The following is a 20,446-nucleotide window of genomic DNA, read 5'->3' on the forward strand; positions in this document are numbered from 1 at the left end:
AGATAACGCTATTCGTCATGAAACGCGAAGTATCTTATTCGGAACATTTATCTTTCGAATAATTTATGTGTTGCATAGCTATATGGTACTTTATCCATACATTGTGAAATAGGCCTTTAATGTTGAAGTAATATATCTTTTACAGAACATAAGATTTTTATTGAAGACAATTCATATACCACGTTTTATGTTACTTTTTACGACAAATAATGGCTAATTTTCGAAGCGATTTTAACCAATTCAGCATTAATCCTTAACCAATTAAATACCTTGTATACATTGTTCATTTAACCCTTAACACCACACGCGGGGGAGTTAGCTCCCCCATCGCACCAATTGTAGCAAATATTTTAAGTACTTTAAACCCGATGCGCTTGAGTTTTCGGGTATTCTCAGTGCCGCCCAAGGTCTCGCGGGGAGTTGATGCGCACCTGGCTACTGTTCTTAGTTTAAGTGGTATGAGTCGAGGAATTACGTTAGTTTATTTGTAGTTTCATTTTCTTATTTATTTGTCACATTTTAGGTTAGTATCGGAGCTTTCCAGCGACGGAAATAACAATACATAATAAAATCCTGCTTTTCATCAGCATTGCACCCGTGCGAAGCTGGGGCGGGTCACTAGTAATAGATATAATAGATAGTACTTATTAATAGAAGTCTCCATTTTTCGCATCTGTTATTTCATATATTTTTTAAGACAAGATATCAACAAGGTTTACCCGACACTACTTTTAAATATTATTTATATTTTCTTATTGTATAAGTAACGATTTATTTAACATAAAATATAGTAAAAAAGAAAAAAAAAAATAACTTTAATTCTATGCTTCAGTAATAGTATGAGAAAATTTAAGTAATTTTAAAGCCATAATGACATTATGCGATCGCTAAATCGCGTTGGTCGTTATAAATTATTTCCAAAATGTCGTTGCCGAGTGATAGTGTCGCTAATATCAATGAAGAGATAACAGATGAACAATTGCTGGAACAATTTAAGTAACTATATACATTATTATAAATAATTACAAGCAAGTTTGCTTGACGACATTATGTCAATAAAACAATAGCTAATTTAGCACTGCAGCGCCGTCTAATTCCATAACAGTCTTCTTGCTTGCTCTATGTCTCTTCTTGATTTACTACAGTTCAAACAATTTGTATTAAAAACTTGGCGATTGAAAAGAGTGGCGGAAAGTTTATTGCCAGTTCTTCTTACCCGTTATACGCCCTTGACTTGCGAACTGGTTGTAAATGTTAATTTACAATTAATTTAATTTGTTTTTTTTGACGTTCATAAGTGTACATGTTTACCTATATGAATAAAGATATTTTTGAGTTTTTTTGACTCACAGAGCGTAACCACTGGTCGCTAGGTTGCATATAGCCAAAGCTTCTGATAGGGTTATAGCTCCTGTCATAGAATTTACCCTATGAATTATTATGCCGATGGCTGGTTTATTTCCTACGTAGGTATTGTGCGTTTTGTCGGAGTGTGCTCACGTATGTAATTAACTGTACAAGGCCGAAGTCCGATCTCATAAAAATAAAATGTGTTTGTTTTGAAATATAAGATACAGGTATCACTTTTTCCACGTCATTAAATTTGAATGGGCATACCTATTCATCGGTTAAGAAGACAGAGGGTGTAGGCCGAGAGAAAAAGGTGTCGTAAAAACTCTCGGTACACTTTTACAATAGCAAAAAACAGGATACTGCTCACATCCCTGGGCTGGTGCCCTTCTTCGAGCTTCACGGGCGGCTTATCGAACGGATTGGCAATCCAAACTGATCCTGATTCTCTATCTCTTCTGAGGGACTATGCGTATTTTACAATGTGTACTATTGTGAGTAGGAGAGTGTTTTGATCACTGATCCTTGTCGCTTCGATTTACAACCGCATGAGTCGCAATAATTCCAGGTTTCATTAGAAGCACCGTGATGGTTGGAAATCTTTCACCGTCAGCTTCTCTAAGCTTATCCTTTTGCGAACTAGGCAGCTGTGGAATCGACTTCGAGTGGAAGGTTTTTCTGGCAGAGATGAAAGTTTAAAAATAGGGCATACTCTCTTAAAACGGCAACACGCCAAGTACAAGGGCTGCAGGAGCTATTTTTTAAGACATCTCATATTTAAAAAAAAACTGGCAAATCTGTCACGAAGATTTCACTATCATATATTTAAAGGAATGAATTTTTATAGCATTAACTGTGGTATCAGTCTTGACCTCGACGGTCAAGGCTTCGGAAAATGCGACAGTAATAATTTTAAGCGACACATTTAAATCAAGCCATGAATACAATTACAGTAAAAACCTACGTATTATATAATTAAATTTAAATTATATCTGTTAACGAAGTTCTATTTCTAGTGACGATGAGACTCCAATCACTAAATGGGATAAAACAAAATTAATTCTAAGCATTTATTGGAGGGGCTTAGTTTGTTTCATTACGCCGATTATACTAATACCAATATTGCTATCTTTTCCACCTAAGGTAAATGTAGTACTATGTATCAGTTACGCCCGAACTCAATAATGAATACACAATCTCAGATTGAAAACAATCCGTGACAGTCGATTGATCTCCTATCTGCATCCCAATAACGAAACCATATGAAGACGATCTTTTTTTGGCGACGAATAGATTGCACTCTTCGCTCTTTACACAACTCTTAACAGTATAAAATTTTATATAGGATTATGATAGGAATTGGCACAGTTGAACTGTCATTTACATACAAAGGTATCAAATTGATTGAGATAAGTTATTGGGTTTAGGCGTAAGAGAAATGATTTGTTATTAAAATATATCTAACAAAACCAGACGCCATTGTGAACAAAATTGGAAACTCAGTAAAAATAATGCAACTGAACCGTACGGTGAATATTATTGCCACTACTAGTATAAACTAATTTGTTTTTGTGTGTGTGTGATTCTGATTTAATTACTAATTTCAGAAATACCAGTGGTGTGGTTATACCTTGGTCTTAATGGCGATATACTGGGTGACTGAATGTATACCATTACCACTAACATCATTTTTTCCGATCATAATCTTCCCTTTAACTGGAATTATGACTACTGATGAATGCTGTTGGTGTTATATGAATGTATGTCAAAATAAACTTTAATACATATATACAAATTTTATTATTGAGCTACACGAATAATGAGAATCTGAAAAAAAGGTGCAAGGCGAAACGTTATGATTAAATATAATTGCTCATACGGACGTAATGACGTAAATATCATATTGCAATTGACTGCGTATTGAACAAGAGATGCTGTCGCTCAATTGGAATCGAACGGAACGGATTTTAATTAATTATATTTTACAGGATACAATAATGATGTTTATAGGCAGTATGATACTTGCATATGCGGTGGAACAGTCGGGACTTCACAAGAGATTGGCTTTATGCGCCATCCGTGCCATTGGTTACTCACATTATAAGTACTTATTATTTAAAACGTATTCCATTTCAAATTAAAAGTTATTACTCTATAGCGTGGACTTATCTGCGTCATTATACTCGTAGTAATTATATAGGTGGCGACTGATATCGAATTTTCGCTTGATGTGAATTATTTGCATGAACATTTATTCGTTGTGAGCATGCTCACAAAAATGCTCACAACACCGGAATATTCACGATTCGCCTGTGCTCCATCTCCTCCACAGTTGTAGTCAAAATGGTGAAAGTAGAGGTGGTGGTGACTGACTTGTATGTATCATTCAAAGAGATTCGCCAAAAGCCGACAGCCCTTGGGCGCTCGGCCCTTGTTTCGAGCTGTTCGGGTCGATGTTCATGTATCATTCGCCGCCTTAAAACATTTTTTTTAATGCAAAAATATACTTATGGTCATGAAAATATCCTTACATCTGTTGCGTCAAAAATATACGCGACAATGTGTTTTGTAGGTTATTATTTGCGATGTGCTTCATAACGATGTTCATTTCTATGTGGATTACAAATACAGCAGCTACAACATTAATGGTTCCAATAAACTTTGCCGTACTAAAAGTTTTTGAAGACGTAAGTATAGGACAATCCGCTTTTAAAACGAAGGCTTACATTGATGGTGATTGAACAGTCGTATCAGAGATTCCCAACAGATTTTATTTTCAACGCGTTGAATATGATATTAATTATCCAAAGATCGCTCTTCGTTTACTTATTATTAATTGGTAAAACTGTAAAATAAATAAATAGTTTATAAAATTAAGTTTCGTCTGTTTTATATTTAGACTTCTCGCAAATCAAATCAAATCAAAAATCATTTATTCATATAGGTAACATAATGTACACTTATGAAGGTCAAAAAAAAGAAATATACAATAAATGATTCTAATTTTAAATTTACTGCCAGTTCTCAAATCAAGGGCGTATAACGGAAGAGAAGAACTGGCAATAAATTCTCCGCCAGTCTTTTAAATAGCCAAGTTATTTTTTACACAATATTTGTAAGGAGCTGCAAGCATTACTCCATGTTCCATATTATGACATATCGCTTATTGTAAATTAAATTTTCAATGTGTTACTAAACTAGTAATGACATGGGTGTTGTGTTATCTTTAAATGAATTTTTAGTGTCATATATTTTAATGTTGGCTATTAGCCATAATACCATGTTAGAATTATATGGGACTGTTTTATATTATTTATTTTTTTTATTTCATTGCAACTTTCTACTTTTTGTTTGCAAGATTTCCACTTATATCTTGATTCTAAGATTAAGATTGGGAACTTATTTACAGCAAAACTTGTTAAGCATTTACGATGTCAATAAAAATGGTGAAAACATTGCATCAGATATTACAACGTGTTATTTCTGCGCAGCGACATTTTCTGCTACCATAGGTACTGTTATAATTTGTTAACCTTACTCATAGTAATACAAACGCAATATGCCAGTACACTTTAAATATATACAGCTATGTGAAAAGGCATGTAACCTTTACGACCTTATACTTAGCAATAGTGCCTTTTTCATATCTTACTAACTGCATAAATTTGGTAACATTCAATGTTTTTAAAGAATCTTATTACTTCGGAAATTTTCAGGTGGTATTGGTACTTTAGTAGGCACCGCAACAAACTTCGTTTTTAAAGGACTATTTTCAAAGTAAGTAAATAATGGAAATTCTATGAATATTCAGGTGTGATGATAACGGTTCAAAAAAGAAAAATAAAAAGGAAACGAATTGGTTAAATAATGATATTTTAAGTTTATTATGGAAGAGCTGGGAACCCTAACACAGGTATTTTTACTTAAAAGGGTTCCTAAATCTTACACTATGAAAAGAAAGATGTAACTACTTAAAATGAATAAAGACTTTTATTATTATTATTACTAAAAATATTCATAGAGAAACTAAATCAGTCTCGTTACCTCTCATAACTCGTAAGGGCGATTTTTTTATCAGTTTTTTACCAGGATTGTTTTTGTATGTTTTTACCACTATACCAATGTCTCAGAAAGTGTATCAATGTATCAGGAAATTTTCAGAACTTACCCACATGCGCCGGAATATTTATCATTTCCTAAGTTTTCTGCATTCGCAATTCCTTACATGTTGTTGATGGAAGGTGCAATGTATATATACCTGATCATTGTTTACTTTGGATTTTTAAGGTAAGTGTATATATATGAAGCGTACAACTTTGTTCTCATATATTATAAGTAAATATAATAAAAATAAATCAGTGACGCTACAACCTCTTTAGGTCCTGGCCTCAGATTTCTGAATCTGTTTCATGTTCATTTCTAAATCTAATAGGCAAGTAGGTGATCAGCCTCCAGTGCCTGACACACGCCGTCGACTCGGGTCTAAGACATGTCGGTTTCCTCACGATGTTTTCCTTCACCGTTCGAGTAAATGTTAAATGCGCACATGGAAAGAAAGTCCATTGGGGCACAGCCCGGGTTCGAACCTACGACCTCAGGTATAAGAGTCGCACGCTGAAGCCAATAGGCCAACACTGCTTGCCATATATTATAAGTACTTTTTATTTATAGACCCAAAAGTGCTGCAGCACAAAGAGCAAAAGTGCCTCAATCCGGAATAGAAGCCGCTGAAAAAGTTGTAAATGAAGATTATAAAAATCTTGGAACGATAACCTTTTGGGAAATCGTTAGTAATTTACCTATTTCATGACCTCTTAAAATTGTTGTATTGTTCTTATACCCAAACACACTCATCACTGGTGATTATGGTAGCCAAAGGTAAATAAAAAAATATGTAGTGTATTTCTCACACCAAAACTTGGGGGATGTAGAAATAATTTATTGGTAGCGTGTAAATCTTCAAAGTCAAAATCTTTAGATAATAATTAATTAAAAATAGTATTTAATAATGAATGCTACTAATACAACTCATTAACAAATGACTGTTATGTCATATATACACAACTAATAATAACATAGCGTAAATAAAAATAAGTTTAAATAGGAACCAATGATTTGTTACAGATGGTTATATTACTCTTCGTTCTAGCCATATGCCTATTTTTCTGTCGATCGCCACAAATATTTCCTGGCTGGGGTGATCAATTGTCGAATTATTTCAATTTGGGAAATAAGAAATTGTACGGTATTTTTATTCCGCTATCTATATCTATCTAAATCGTGAAGTAGCTCTTAAACAGTTGCACTCCTTCTTGGAAAATCTAGGGTTGTCTTTATAAAGATGATTAAATAAAATTACGTCTTATAAGGAGAAAGTATAAAATTATTAGATTAATGCTTAATCTTAAGGATTCATGAATAGCTAATAGCTATTCAAGATTAACTTTTTAGTTTTAGTTAAGTAGTTATTAATATTCTATATATTTTTTTTGTTTTTCTCTAGATTAAGGTTCTATATATTAAGATTAGATTAGAGTTCTTTAGATATATTGGCCGCCCGTTGCAACCCTTGTATTTTTTATGTATTGTGTTATTTGTGTTTCTTTGAAACGAAGTGTGCAAAACTAAATAAATAAAATAAATAAATATTAACCTCAAAAATGGTTTAAACTTCATTTATGAAAAGAATAATGTAATTATTTGCATAATTTATGAAATTTGCATACATTATGAATATAATTTTCAAATTATTTGCTTACATATACACTCTATATTACTGAATAAACACAGTGTTATTATATACATTTCAGCGTCGGAGATTCTTCAGCTGCCATGTTTGTTGGCTTTCTTATGTTCCTATTGCCATCTACGTTGGAGTTATTCAATAATTGTAAAGCTAAAGGTTACTTTAAACTCCTGCACCTTTAACATTGGCTTCGTGTCATAGGCTTAAAATCTTTGACATGCTTGACTGCATTTGTATTTTGATGTGCACAATTAACAATGGTAGTGCGGTAGTGGTGTGGGGCCCACGTCCCACAGGCAATATATAATTTATTTCGAATGTTAATTGCAGCATTTCATTTTGTTTAAAAAAAATTATTACTGTATTTCGTTAACAATTTACGAGTAATTTCTTACTAAAACCTATCAAAGTTTCTTTTCTTTTCTTTTCTTTCTTTCTTGAAAAATTAAATTGATTAATATTACAAATTATGTTACATTTCGGGGGCATACGAATTTAAGATAGGCTAAGGTGGGCCATGGCACAAAAAAAGGTTGGGAATCACCCTCTTAGATCTTAAAATCAATGTTTGTCAGACATAGAAGATTGATTACCAAAGAAATAGCTGTTATCTGAGATCAAGACTCATAGTTTCTTTGGACAATTACTATACCGATACAATATTTATTACGTAATTTTTTTCAATTCATGTTATTTCATTTTGCTTAGTGGCTTCAGCGAGCGTCTCTCATCCCTGAGGTAATAGGTTCAATCCCCAAACCAAAACACTTGCTAGGTATAAGAAAACATAGTGAGGAAACAAGCATGCCCATAGAAATCTAATGACCAACTGGCCTATTAGAAACTGATGCCATTTAGAAGTTAGTTTAGATGTAAGCATTGAACTTGATTTCTCAGGCAATATTTTTTCAGAGCATGGGGATTTACCGAAAAATTCTGTACCATCTGTTCTTGATTGGAAAACTATGAATCAAGTAATGCCATACAGTTTCATGTTTCTATTAGGTGAGTATATATTTAAAGTTATTCGTACCATTTATTGTAGATATGCCCTTTTTAAAATGAAAACACGTGTTCGTATTATATAAAATATTTTTTTTCTATTTATATATTTGTGTTACCGAAACCCTTAATTATTCCTTAGTTTCATTCAAAAAATTCTTTATTTGTTTAGCTATGTCCAATAGAATTCAGATTGAGGCCTCCTAGTAAGTTATTAAGTCCCTCATTCATATTAAGAATGCCTTTATCTTAAAAAGTGAAATTTTTGAGATAAAGGCAAAATGATTAAGTATTAGTTTTTTTCAAAGCAAGTTGCAAGTTTGACTCACAGTAGATGAATTCTGGAGTAAAAAAAACACGTTTATTATCTAACATAAAATAGACAAGTATCACGTATTCCACATTCAGTCATTAAATTTGAACCTGTAGACACCCCTACTAATCGGCAAAGGAGACAGAGGTTGTAGGCCGAGAGAAAAAACCAGCGTGAAAAACTCTCGGTACTCTTTTAAAAAAATTACTTAAAGGTGGTGGTTTTGCTCTCTCCGAAGCAGCGAAGGAAGAACATACGAACCTCAATGGAAAAATTGGTGCCGTATTACAAGATTTCAGATATTTGAACAATGGAACTATTCTTTTATTTATTATATTTTTTACTGTTTTTATAACGAACTTCGCATCGAATGTAGCTGTGTGCAACGTTATAGCGCCAATCGTTATGCAGTTGGTAAATATTTTTATATAATCTATATGCAGCTTTAATAAAAGGATGTATGGTAAAAAGTAAAGTAAAAAGAGAAAGAGCACTAGCCTCCACACTTGGATTCCCTTGCGTTATGGGAAGCTAGGGTCATCCATTTGGCATATTGAATATTGTAGGTATATACCTAAAATGTTGTAATTAGGTAAAATGATCTAATAAATTATATATATATATATATATATATATATATATATATATAATACATACCACATACCACTTTTAATGTTATAATTTTTTTACATATTTATAAAAAAATCAACTTTGATTTACTGTTTCTAAGAGAAAACAAGTAATGGTTTATTTTGCAGGCGAAGGAAATAAATCAAAACCCACTATGGTACAATATAGCAGCAGGCTATTCGTCGTCATATGCATTTTGTCTTCCTGTTGGGACGCCGGGAAATTTGGTTGTTCAAAGCGTCGCTAACATACCGACAACGAAAATGGTAACTTTATTGGTATTAAAATATCAATATATATGAATCAAGAAATTCAGTAACAAAAATAAACCTAACACGATGATGTAATATTGTTGCGGCCAATACGCGTTAGAGCGGGACAAAACGCACACTGCATATTCACATCTCGCTGACGAGATCGGTGACGTAGCGTAAATTTGGCCGGCGCAGCCTGTACGCTTACGATGTATTTGTATATAATATTTAACCATAGCCATGTTTAAGAGCGCGACTAATGTATATAAAAGTGTTTTTTTAATTTACTGTTTATGTTGGCTAGCGTTGGGCTATCTAATATCTGACTGGGTAGTTCATTTATTAACCGCGGTAGCAAATGATTCAACGTTCCTTCGCGTTATACGTTGTTTTTGTAAAAAGCCAAACCGCCGCTCCGCTCTGCACAAACCGCTCCAGTCTGTACATTATGCTCCGCTTTTGTATAATTTTTTTAGACACTGTTTCTCGACTAGAGCTCGACTAGGAGGCATTTATTTATTCTTCGTTGTACTCTGGAGTGTTTAAAAAATCCTCTTCCTGCATTTTTATATGAGTCGAGCACATTTCTTGAGACAAAATGTTTGAGTATTCGCATTTTAACCGTTATTTAAATCTATAGATGTTAAACAAAGCGGGTGGTTGTCACGAAAATTTATATTATCAGATTTTCACAAAGATTTCAGTAATAAATACTTTCTTAATCGTTTAAAGAGTTAAAATATATATATATATATATATATATGAAATAAAATATGACTTATTACACTAACGGTGATCGGAGTATACACCAATCGACTTTTACAGTCGCTCGTACTGTGAAATACCAAGAAAAAAGCTTTACCAAAAGCGTACTAATCTTTATATTTTCATCATAGCTTGCGATTTTTATTAAATGCTATTCCAATATTTATCAACCTCATTTACAGATTAAGGCAGGTATAGGACCAACTGTAACGACGATTATAATCACATGGTTCAGCATTAACTTCTGGGCTCCAGTGATATGGGCTGATCTCCACACCCTACCTGACTGGATATATAACACACGAACGCATTAATACAAAATTATATAGATTTCAATTCAAATATCGATAAATTATACAATCTAGTGCAATTTTTCTTAATAAATTCCTTTATGTCTAAACATACATCTCTTTATTCATTCAGGACATTATAAAGATTTTTTTATAGACCACGTTTGTAAAAATTTAGACATGGTTATCCGTAAACAAATTTGAATTAATAAAATGTTTACGTGCTCTATAAGAAACAATTTTTGTAATGAACATCAACCAAAGCAACGATACATGTTGATCAAACAAAAATCTAAATAAATTAGTATTTTATTAATTGAAAATTATATTTTCTACTTATAATCTTTATTATAATTTACAGTTTAGACCAATAACAAATAACAGAAAGCGTTACAAAACTGTTACATTCCTAAATTAGTGTTTTGATAAATACGAGTAAAATACGTTTAATTAGATAAGCAGCCTGAACTAATAAAGGAAAACATTCGTATGACTCATAAGATACATCGCAGAAAGAAGTAAATTCAATATAAGTAAGCCTATATATAATTGAAAGTTAATAAAATTTTGGATGGAAAAAATTACTATTTCCACAGTTTTGATATTGATTGACTCCGCACGATTCGATTTATCCATAATCTGCTTTATGCTTAGCTTTATCGTTGGGATATCGCCTATTTATCATTTAATAGTAAGCCATAATAAAAATTATTTTCTCATGGAGACTACATATATATGCCTGTTGATAATTTCCAGAGTATGCAATCTCACTCATAGACAGAGTACAAGACAATTAATAAATAAAGTACTCTCCGAATAACATTAAATAAAATTATGACTGACGAGTGTCGACAATTAGGCACAAATGTCAGACAGCCGGACACAAGTCATAAGACTAAGGCTCCGGTTCATCACCGCCGCCTTCGTCACCACCGCCACCAGCGTCGCCTCCACCGGCGTCTCCGCCTTCAACCACAACTACTCCTTCGAAGCCTTCCGCGGGAGGCTGCCATACAATAGGTGCCCAAAAACAGGTCGCCGCCCACAAAACTATCGTGCATATAATCAGTGAACCGATGGAATACAATATCTGCAAAAGTATTATTCAGATTTATAAATATTCAACATCTACACATCTACACACACAACAGTACAGTTCAGATGTCACCAAATGAATCTCAGCTAGGAATCCTATTTATTCTGGAGTTCTTTCGGATACGTCAACTGTTATGGTAAACGAAATTGTTGGCCTGTGCGACTTAATATCAACAAAAAAGTTTGTAAAAGATTACCATCTTTTTTATTGGTACTTTCCCTGTGAAATGGCAAAAGTAGGCTGGTGTATATAAAAACGGCAACATAAATCCAAAAGATGATCCCATTCCAGCAGCAAGAACTGCTGCATACCTGTTCTGTTTCCATGGACTTTCGTCTTCACCCTCGCCTCTCTGGAATATTAAAATAGTATGACGACAAAAATCAACGATTACAATTAACGAAATACGATTCTTTATATACGTTATTTTCTACTGCAAAATAATCATACAAAGCGCATATGCACACATGTATTTTTAATGACTGTTTAAATTTTTATTTTTTATACAATTTTGTATTCATCAAAATCAATATCTAATTACAACCAATAGTTTTCTCCTGTTTTCTTGTATTAAAATTATAGATCATTACTGCCGGTGACTATTAGAAGGGACAATAAATTATAGATATGTATTTTATTTGTTGAATTACTACACTTTACTATCATTGATTGTTATTTGTTTGTATGGTTTTCTTTTAGTTTTTAGTGTTGTATAACTGTACATAGTTATAATATACGACTGCAAATAGCCGTACAAAGTTGTAATAATTATTATAATTAATGATTCTTAGTAAAATAACATATAGCCATTAAATAATATAATACGTTGCATATATATAATTTGTCATAATGATTGCAAATAACGGTTAAAAACCTCAACATTCTTAGTAATATTTATAAATTATGTTATATCAGTGTTACTGATTGATCTGAAACTGAATTTAAAATATTAAGGGCCTGTTTCACAATGTATGGATAAATTGCCAAATAGCTATGCAACACAAATTATTCGAAAGATAAAAGTTCCAAATAAGATACTTCACATTTCATGACTTCATCATTTGAAACACATCAGTCGTGAAATGCAAAAATACTATTTATCCTACCAATAAGTAAAAATAGCTTATTTAGAACTTATCCGGACATTGTGAAACAGGCCCTAAACATGCTGAAAATTTCAAAGGACCACAATTACGCACAACGCTCAAAATCAACGGCAAAAAAGAAATAAGCGATCCGACTCCAGACATTATATTTGGACCTATAGCGGCAACCACTGAGATCAATGCCATCTGATTATTCCAATATGCCTTAGTATCCATCAGATTCTCGTAGAAATTAAAACACTTCGGATAACCATTTGCGACTTTAATGGCCCGGGCTAGAGCGACTCCTGATCCTGTAAAGATGGGTAATCATTTTAGAACCTTATTCTATTGTAACTGGAGTGAGTGAAAATTTAGGCGATTCGAGAATGTTCCTAAAAATTGTAACAACCTGCCCCCCGCTCCCCTACGTCGTGTTTAAAGGCTAACTGACACTGCAACTAAGCAACATATGCAAGTGATCACAGGAACAAATGCAAACCCAAAAACCAATAGTGCGTACTAACGCCACTAATTAGATTAAAAATTCTACCAAATTCTATTCACATTCAACTATGAGTTTACACGTACATGTTCGTATCGTTTAAGGACGCTGTCACTGTCTTCTTACAGCGTACTGGTTCTAGAGTTGCATTGTCACATCAATACTTACCAATCAGAATAATATATCCATAGTTTGTATTCTTGTCAACAAATCGCCAAAACATTAATGCGGAATCCGGCTTTAGTGAACCACATTCACTTTTTTCTGAAAATTTTAATATAACATTAGACGGTTTCATATTAATTGATTTAGTAATAAAAAAAAAGTTCCTACTGTCATACTGCAGCATGTAGTTATGCCAGTTTGACAGTAGGAACATTTTTTTATGTGAATCAACACTACGTTACACTTTCATACTATAAAATAATCCTACTGTTCAAATAATTATTAATAATTCTTTTACATGAATCCATACAATAATTTAGTTTAATAGATTACATTTCTTATAATGAGTATTAGTTGTGTAAGTATAAGTTCCGAAAAAACGTTATTCTTTAGTGGTCTAGAATATGTATGGCTGGGTAAAAGACTCCTCTATATTCTATTTATCTTTGTGTTGAGCACCAGTTTTGCCACGTTAGTTCTACTTTATCAATCCATATTTTCTTTTGTAGTCCTTTACATCTCTTGCCGGTATCTACTTTTATCCTTGCTGTCTTTAGAGAGTGAAACTACTGATAATATTATTCGAGGATTATAAACGTATTTTCTTACTTTCAGCTTGTAGTATTTTCATCCATCCACATGTTCTCGGAACGACGTGTATGAGCATTAAGAAAATTGCAGCCACTGATGCATCCTTTATCCTGAAAATAAATATATTTGATTACAAATTTTATATATTCTTACTACTTCTACTTCTGTATTTGGTTTTACAACAGTCTTATTACACCTTAAGTACGTACTCATCTTACAAACTGCTTTTTTTTTAAAAACAGGGGGAAAACGGACAGGAGGCCCACCTGATGTTAAGTGATACCATGATAAGTTTTAAAGGAAGATTATTTCTTTCGTTAATATAGTGTTCTAGGACTGATATATAGCCATAATATGTAGTATAACTCGAGGCAAAGAGAGATGGTAGGACTTTGAGCGAGGTGAAATATGAAGCCCAAGACCGAACGCGATGCAGATTCAATGTGGACGCCCTCTGCCCCACCTAGGGGTTATAGGACATTAATTATGTAGTACAACTATAAATAGTTATTTAACATTATTTCATTCGCTAAATTTGACGACTCTTATACACCATTCATAGGATAATAATCTGATTATTTTGAAATTACACGATGTCGTTTTTGTATATAGTAACATAATATGATTAATGTAATAAATCTATGTTTTTGTTTCTATATTACTCGTATTTATAAAAAAAAAACATTGATTTACATTGGCAGATTCTCGTTGTTCGGGAGAGTTTTATTCTTAGCCCAGGAAGCTCCAGTCCATCTACTCCAACGGAACATAACAGTTATCAGGTAAAGCAATGCAAACAATACCGTAAGCTGAAAAATGTTTAATAAGAATTGATGTTCGTTTCTTGTCTTGTCATGTCTTAGAATTTAGCTTATACAATAATGATGGAGTGTAATGGTTGCAGCTCCTTACAAACTTTGTTTAAAAGAAACTTGGCGATTAAAAAGAGTGGCGGAGAGTTTATTGCCAGTTCTTCTCTTCCGTTCTACGCCCTTTGAGAACTGGCAGTAAATTTAAAATTAGATTCATTTATTGTATATTTCACTTTTTTGACGTTCATAATGTACATTATGTTACCTAAATAAATAAATTATTTTTGATTTGAGGTTAAAAGTATTTGCATAGAGATGTGGGGTCACATCTCTACGCAACGCCAAAGGATCAAGCCGTTCGGAGAGAGTTTGGTCGTCAACGATTCGAACCGCTCTTCGTTGAATACGGTCAAGTGGAAGGAGCTGGTACTGGGGAGCACCCGCCCAGAGGTGACAGTTCGTATCGTGTCGTATCGTGTAACCCATACGTTTATGTTTTTGGTAGCTTAAATTCCAAAGGAGCGCTGTTCAAGATACAAACATTCATATATTAGATAAATATGATTTTGCGCGTCTGTATTACTAATAGGTACGTACATTTTCGTGGCGCGTAGATTTCTTCGGTAAGCTGCTCTTATTTTTTAATATTGAATTACGGAATTCTGTCATACTGCTCGCACTCATTGGTTTGCCAATCCGCCTAAAAAACATTCGGGCCGCATAATATGTTAAATTTATGTTAATAATAGCTGGCCCTGCGAACTTCGTTTCTCCTTTGAAGGAGCAAGCAGCAGCAGGGGCAGCTATTAGTACATACCAACATGGAACATTCTGCTACGGTACTCTAGTGACAAACCTCAAAGTTTTAATTGTAGAGGGTGGAAACTAAGGTTTGTAAGTATTTTTATATGTTGTATCATAAAAAAATCGTCAAAAATATAAAAATAAATTCTTGAGGTGAACGCCCCATATCGCTTAAGCCTTAAGGGTATGCAATGGACTCTCAGACCTACTGAATATGATGCATATAAAATTTGATAAAAATCGGTCAAGTCGTTTCGGAGGAGTATGGTAACTAACATTGTAACACGAGAATTTGATACTGTACATTAATGAGGTACGTCTGTTCAGTCTGACTGTATTTATGGTTATTTCCGGGTCATACGCTTCTTTGTGACCCTGTTATATTATAGGGTCCCGAATATCACTGAAGATATTTTTGTAGCTTTCACTTGTTACGGAACTCTCGAAGGTCTAGCGCCTCTGCTCCATTGCGCCACATCACTTAAGGCCCTATCTCACGAATTGATGTGTTTCTGTGTTAGTATCTCAGAATGGACTGCGGTGCGCAATAGAAGCTGGATCACTGAGGCGCACCGGTCCGTAATAGCAATTAGTAATGTAAACAATTACTGTATCAATTATTTTTCTAAAATGGATTAAGCGTGCAATAAAATATATTTAAATTTCAAAAATAGTATCTATAAAATTTTTGACAAAATTTATAGCGTCACAAATTGGCAAATTATCCAAAATCCATACAGTTATTTTTTCAATCGAGCGAAGTTATTTAAACCGTGTATCGATCTTTCAAAGGATGGATACATAAACTACTCAACAGCAGCATATACTTTTTCCATTTGCCCTACTTTAAGATACGATGACAAAAAATGGAAAAACAATGTACTTTTTGGAGCTTGGCGACCGGATAACAGAGTCTTGTCATCTTGTTTCAACATAAAGTAAACGTCATAAGAGTAAATATAATTTGACTTACCAATTAATTAATAGCATGTGATAGCATACGTTCAATATGAACATGAAAAAAGCAGTTGGAAAAGCAAACACGGTATACTGCAAATAGTTGAATATATCTGGAAACACTAATTTCTTGTCTTGCCTGTAAAACAAATTAACAAGTTATTTTAGACGTGTTAGTTGGCCAAAAATACATTTGTATTAAAAAAATGAGTGTCAAAAAAACAAATTGCTAAATCCACATTTACATCATACATTCATCAATTAAAGCAGATGAAGAAATGTGGTTAAAATTCGCCAACTTCTTAATTCTACAAGACCTACCCGCAATCCCATGTTGGACTTAAAACATCACGATTTCTGTAGAAGTTTATCGTATTTAAAGTTGCTGTTGAATGGTATGACAAAAAAAAATCTTACTCAGAGAACATAGCACGCATAGCAAGAATTGTATATGAAGAGTGAAGAATGGCTGTGCTTCCTGAAAAAAAAAATGACAACTAGTACCTGTTGTTTTGAGACAGTATCCAGTCGGTTAAAAATATTTAAATAACGTTCCCATTGAATTTCATTAAAAAATCAAATCAAAAAAGTTTTTAGATTTTCAAAAGTAAATAATAAAATTGGCTAGTTACAAGCTGCTTTTCGTCGCATTATTTTGCTCACGATAGCATTTAATATGTATTTCTTTGTCGACGTCCATAAATGTATATTGTTTTACCTCAATGAATGATTTTGATTTTGAAGTACTAACTAAAATTTATTTTAACTAATACGTTGAAATATATCCGTTGTCTGTACAACTATTGATAGTTATGGAATAATAAACTTCCATAAAATAATGGTCACTGTTTTCACATTAAAATATAATCAGAATCAATCTGCAGTTCTGCGAAACCAATACGTAATGTTAATTATAAACATACCTATAGACGATGATGTCTGCACTGCATTTAGTACGATGTGCCTCATAGCGTCATAGTTTGGCTCCGTAGCTCTGTACCGGGAGGTGTAAGACTGAAAATATCGTTTAAAGTCATATAAATTTTAAATCAAACATATTAGTTTTAATACCGACGCTTATTATATTAAAAATTAAGACAGTGATCTTAGTTGTATTTCTTACAAATTATTATTAATCTATACAACAAAACTTAATTTATGTTAATTTTTAACATGAATAAAGTTAAAAACATTTAACAGTGTTCATTTACCAGTGCGTTTTAAATACCTGCAAATTAATGTACGCAGGTGTCAAGTACTGTATTATAGCAGAAGATGCTATCAGTCGGTTGCTAAACATGGACATCACAAAAGCGGCAACACTCGATTTGAACACGATTCTGAAATAGTTAAAAATCCTATTACCCTTTTAAAAATGAAAATTAAATCGTTTATATGCTAAGACAGTGGTACAATTTGTGGTACAATCACAAAGCACATAAGAACAAAGTCATAATAATAAGTGAAGTTATTTTATTATTATTACTTTGGTAATCGTTGCGCTATGTTAGGAACAGCACCTCACCGTCCGTATCGATTACACGTTTTTACAGTGAAAGTAGATTAAAATACACATCTCTCCCCAGAATCATTCGCTATGAAATCCTTGCAGAACGGCCGGTCTTAATAGAAATTAAATCTGGAATGTAAATTCAATTCAAACTTACCGTTTTCCAGAGAACTGACAGTTATCACCCGAACACAGCAGCCATAACACAAAACGCCTGTCAAAACCTGACATATTCAGGAGAAGCAAAATCATTCCAGACAATATGAATAGGCAGATACTATCCTGAAAAACAGGCCATTTTTAATTAAAATTTGAAAAAAGAATCAATATATTGCTGTAATTGTATGTAAATTGAATGTAAAGTACCTTCTCTTAAAATGAAATACTTTGCAAAGATGTATATCGTGTATTATTTCGGTGTTAGGTCATTTTTTTATCACGCACACTATATATTTATTTTATTTATTAACACTATTCATTATATTATATCCACTATATTTTTTGCCGTACACACAAAAAACTTCAAAGTAAAAGTAACCAAAGACATGAATAAAAAATAATTATAAGAAATAAATTTAAAAGTAATTTTGTCAGAAATATTCACTTAGCTTTGAATTGAATGAAAGTAATATTTTTTTTATATTTGTGGGTAGTTAGTTCATTACACAGCTGTGAACCTTCGTAGGTAAACATTTATTAATTAATTCAAGATAACTCGGACGCATATGAGTCTCACGTTTCGGTTCTATAATATAATTCTAAAATAATAGTTATATTTACTTACATTGAAATAACTACTGCAGACATCAGGCGAGGACATCACACCAGTCATGGGTAAAAGGAATAGTGGTATCAGACCGACTACGGGCACACTCACTGGCTGCCAGATTAAAAACCAGAACATCATAAACCACATGCACATCACTGTTATATCGTTCTGTAAAAATAATATTTATGATTAAAAACATTTATACGAAATACTAATAGTATAATAGTACAAAAATAGTGATAAATATACTAGATTAGAACATACGCACAATGTCAATACTCGGAACAAACGCAGGCTGCAATTTCCCCGTACTAGACTGTGTAAAGTTAGTAATTCTTTTTTGGGGAAAGGGATACTCTTCTTTAATAAAATCCCAGAGGCTCTTTTATCTCTGCCTTTTAATAAATTTAAGAAATGTATTAAAGAAAAGCTGTGTAAAAAGGCTTACTATAAAGTTATTGATTATCTAGTTGATAAAAGGGCCTGGGACTAGTGCTGGGCAGGCTGCCTCTAATTAATTTGATATATTTGTTTTAAATATTGTTTGATGATTTGCTTTTTTAAAAGAGTACCGAGAGTTTTTTACGCCGGCTTTTTCTCTCGGCCTACACCCTCTGTCTTTGCCGATGAGTAGGGATGCCTACAAGTTTGAATTGATTGACGTGGAATAAGTGATACCTAGAAGATCTTATGTTCCAAAATAAACGTATTTTATTTTTTTTATTTTTTATTTTTTTATGTTTAAATCCACTTTCTCGGCTAAACTAATGTACGGGGAGAAATTCCTTCGATTTTTATTGGCCAGATAAAAAATAAATTGTTTCCGTCAGGACCAGCTTTATGTAAAATATTTTTTTAAGTTAATATGAAAGCTTATGAAAAAAAAGTCAGTGAACTATAGTCAATTTACTAATGCGGGCGAACATTATATAAATTATTAGAGAAAGTACTTTTTCCCGTACACCAAATATTTGTGGTGCTGTTGCCCGTTTAACTCTTTACGAATCAATGCGAGTTAGATTCTTACAAGTAGTGCTGATTCTTTAAAGTATTCATCTGAGTTAGTATCAGTTAAGGTTTGGCTTTGGCTTTCTATAAAAAAGAGTTAGATATTTGTGTTGTGAACAGGTTTTAAGTTAACTATAAGGCACCAGTCAAGCGGTTTTGTAATAGAAGTGAATCTGAAAGATTTGGTCTCTTTACTCTTAAAAATTTGGTTACCTTTAACCACTTAAAGCCTCAAAGATAACAGTATAGGTTTTAGTACATTTATAAAATGTACTAAAACCTTAGTAAAAAGTATATTAACTTTTGACACGCTCTTTGAAGAAGGTACTATTTTAGTTAAATTAATTAACCTTTCGTGTTTTATATTTTAAGATTTCTTACTTGTCCTTTTACAGGCTGCCATGATAACGCAAAAAGAGGAACCAAAACACCAATTATACCCCTGAAGTGACGAGTAAATAAGTTCTTTACTCGTGGCAGAGGACCTCTGACGGGCGTCCTTGGGTCTTTTGGACCGCTACAAATAAAACAAAATGCAAAATTCACTGTATAAGTAACGACATAATAAAATAAATATTAAAATGTGTTTGGTACTTACAACACAGACGCAAGGCTGAAAGACAAAAAAAGGTATTAACGAATTTTATAAACAATTTAAATAGATCTATGAACATAATTAAAATACTTACATCCCCATTATTAAAGAATTTGAATTATTGTTTTACATTCATTTGCATGGACGTCTTTTAAGTTATTTGAAGTTCCTTCAAACAATTATTATTAAATTGTCAAAA

General features: G+C 32.8%; 2 protein-coding genes across 2 annotated transcripts; one reads left to right on the top strand and one right to left on the bottom strand.

The window, feature by feature from the left end:
• Window positions 1-922: 922 nt before the first annotated feature.
• Window positions 923-10,400, top strand: LOC110992786 (protein I'm not dead yet-like). The gene is made up of 15 exons (XM_045631389.1): window positions 923-996; window positions 2,367-2,493; window positions 2,958-3,110; window positions 3,339-3,454; window positions 3,923-4,037; window positions 4,760-4,862; window positions 5,067-5,127; window positions 5,512-5,637; window positions 6,022-6,136; window positions 6,475-6,590; window positions 7,161-7,252; window positions 8,009-8,101; window positions 8,626-8,825; window positions 9,170-9,307; window positions 10,243-10,400. The coding sequence occupies exons 1-15, from the start codon at window positions 923-925 to the stop codon at window positions 10,372-10,374; spliced, it is 1,761 nt and encodes a 586-aa protein (XP_045487345.1). The 3' UTR covers window positions 10,375-10,400.
• Window positions 10,401-10,923: 523 nt separating this feature from the next.
• LOC110992794 (sodium-dependent high-affinity dicarboxylate transporter 3-like) lies at window positions 10,924-20,435 on the bottom strand. Its single transcript, XM_022258761.2, has 16 exons — window positions 20,342-20,435; window positions 20,251-20,265; window positions 20,034-20,169; window positions 18,660-18,812; window positions 18,033-18,157; window positions 17,594-17,705; window positions 17,289-17,379; window positions 16,783-16,843; window positions 16,382-16,504; window positions 15,202-15,304; window positions 14,486-14,601; window positions 13,811-13,902; window positions 13,205-13,300; window positions 12,646-12,845; window positions 11,643-11,798; window positions 10,924-11,440 (listed from the first exon to the last, which is right to left on the bottom strand). The coding sequence occupies exons 1-16, from the start codon at window positions 20,347-20,349 to the stop codon at window positions 11,246-11,248; spliced, it is 1,782 nt and encodes a 593-aa protein (XP_022114453.2). The 5' UTR covers window positions 20,350-20,435; the 3' UTR covers window positions 10,924-11,245.
• Between the last annotated feature and the right edge of the window lie 11 nt (window positions 20,436-20,446).

This window comes from Pieris rapae, chromosome 15, assembly GCF_905147795.1.
Source record: "Pieris rapae chromosome 15, ilPieRapa1.1, whole genome shotgun sequence".
Taxonomy (NCBI): Eukaryota; Metazoa; Arthropoda; class Insecta; order Lepidoptera; family Pieridae; genus Pieris; species Pieris rapae.